This window comes from Branchiostoma floridae, chromosome 8 (genome assembly GCF_000003815.2).
Source record: "Branchiostoma floridae strain S238N-H82 chromosome 8, Bfl_VNyyK, whole genome shotgun sequence".
In the NCBI taxonomy this organism is placed as follows: domain Eukaryota; kingdom Metazoa; phylum Chordata; class Leptocardii; order Amphioxiformes; family Branchiostomatidae; genus Branchiostoma; species Branchiostoma floridae.
In genome coordinates, this window is record NC_049986.1 from 18,051,464 (window position 1) to 18,052,338 (window position 875).

At 38.1% G+C, this 875-nt stretch overlaps 1 protein-coding gene across 1 annotated transcript in view; it reads right to left on the reverse strand.

The window, feature by feature from the left end:
* Window positions 1–503, reverse strand: part of LOC118421840 — an 18,356-nt gene extending 17,853 nt beyond the window's left edge. The window contains exon 1 of the mRNA XM_035829342.1: window positions 304–503. Within this exon, the coding sequence (XP_035685235.1) occupies window positions 304–503 (200 nt within the window). The remainder of the gene's footprint in view (window positions 1–303) is intronic.
* Between the last annotated feature and the right edge of the window lie 372 nt (window positions 504–875).

The following is an 875-nucleotide window of genomic DNA, read 5'->3' on the forward strand; positions in this document are numbered from 1 at the left end:
CTACCATAGCCTTTTCTAACCACTACAAAGGGCTAGGTGAACATGCTATAAGTGCCTTAATGTTGAAGGGTATTTCATTTTACAATAGGAAGAAAATTAGGTGCTCTTGATAGTTTCTAATTCTTGGTTTAAACAAGGTAGAAGATAGAACAAACATTTTTGTAGTGATTTTAAGTTTTGGATGAAGAAGCCTATAAACCACAGGATTGTCAACATTTCACATTACTTGGTGTCATCAAGATTACAGAGATACACTTACAGGATCCAGTACTGTGTCTCTTGGTGCTCTCTTCACTCTCAGACTTGGTGTCATCACTGGACTCCTCCAGCAGGTACGATGCAGGAGAAGACATGCCAGATTCCGTAGGAGACCCTGCTACCATGGGGAACGTGAAATTCCTCTGGATTGCCAAGGGTGGCGTCACTGGAGTGTCCTGGGGCAGTCGGAAATTTCGGAATGGTCCATTGTCTGAAGAAGGGAAGATGAGGGCAGGAAAGAGCATGTGATATTGGTGTAAATTTACTAGAGAGAAATGTTAAGTAAGTAGTTAGTTTTGACTACTGTATTTTTTCATTTGCAAAAAAAAAAAAATAGATAGAATACTATGATAGTTTGATTTTCCAGTCAAAGTAATATAAACAAGTTGTCAACCTTTTGAAAAGCGTATTGGAATGGTCTAGTTGTAAATCACAAGTGCAGAGTCAGTGACTAGTTGTAATAGTGCCTATCAATGTGTAAGAAAAGCGTGAAGTTTTGTTTATATGTTACCACATCTCAGTGTTGTAGAATTCAGTGTAGTGGAATCTTTGTTTGGAACTGTTCAGATTTCAGTTAACAGCAAATAAAAGGTGCAAGAGTTCCAAAGTAATCTAAG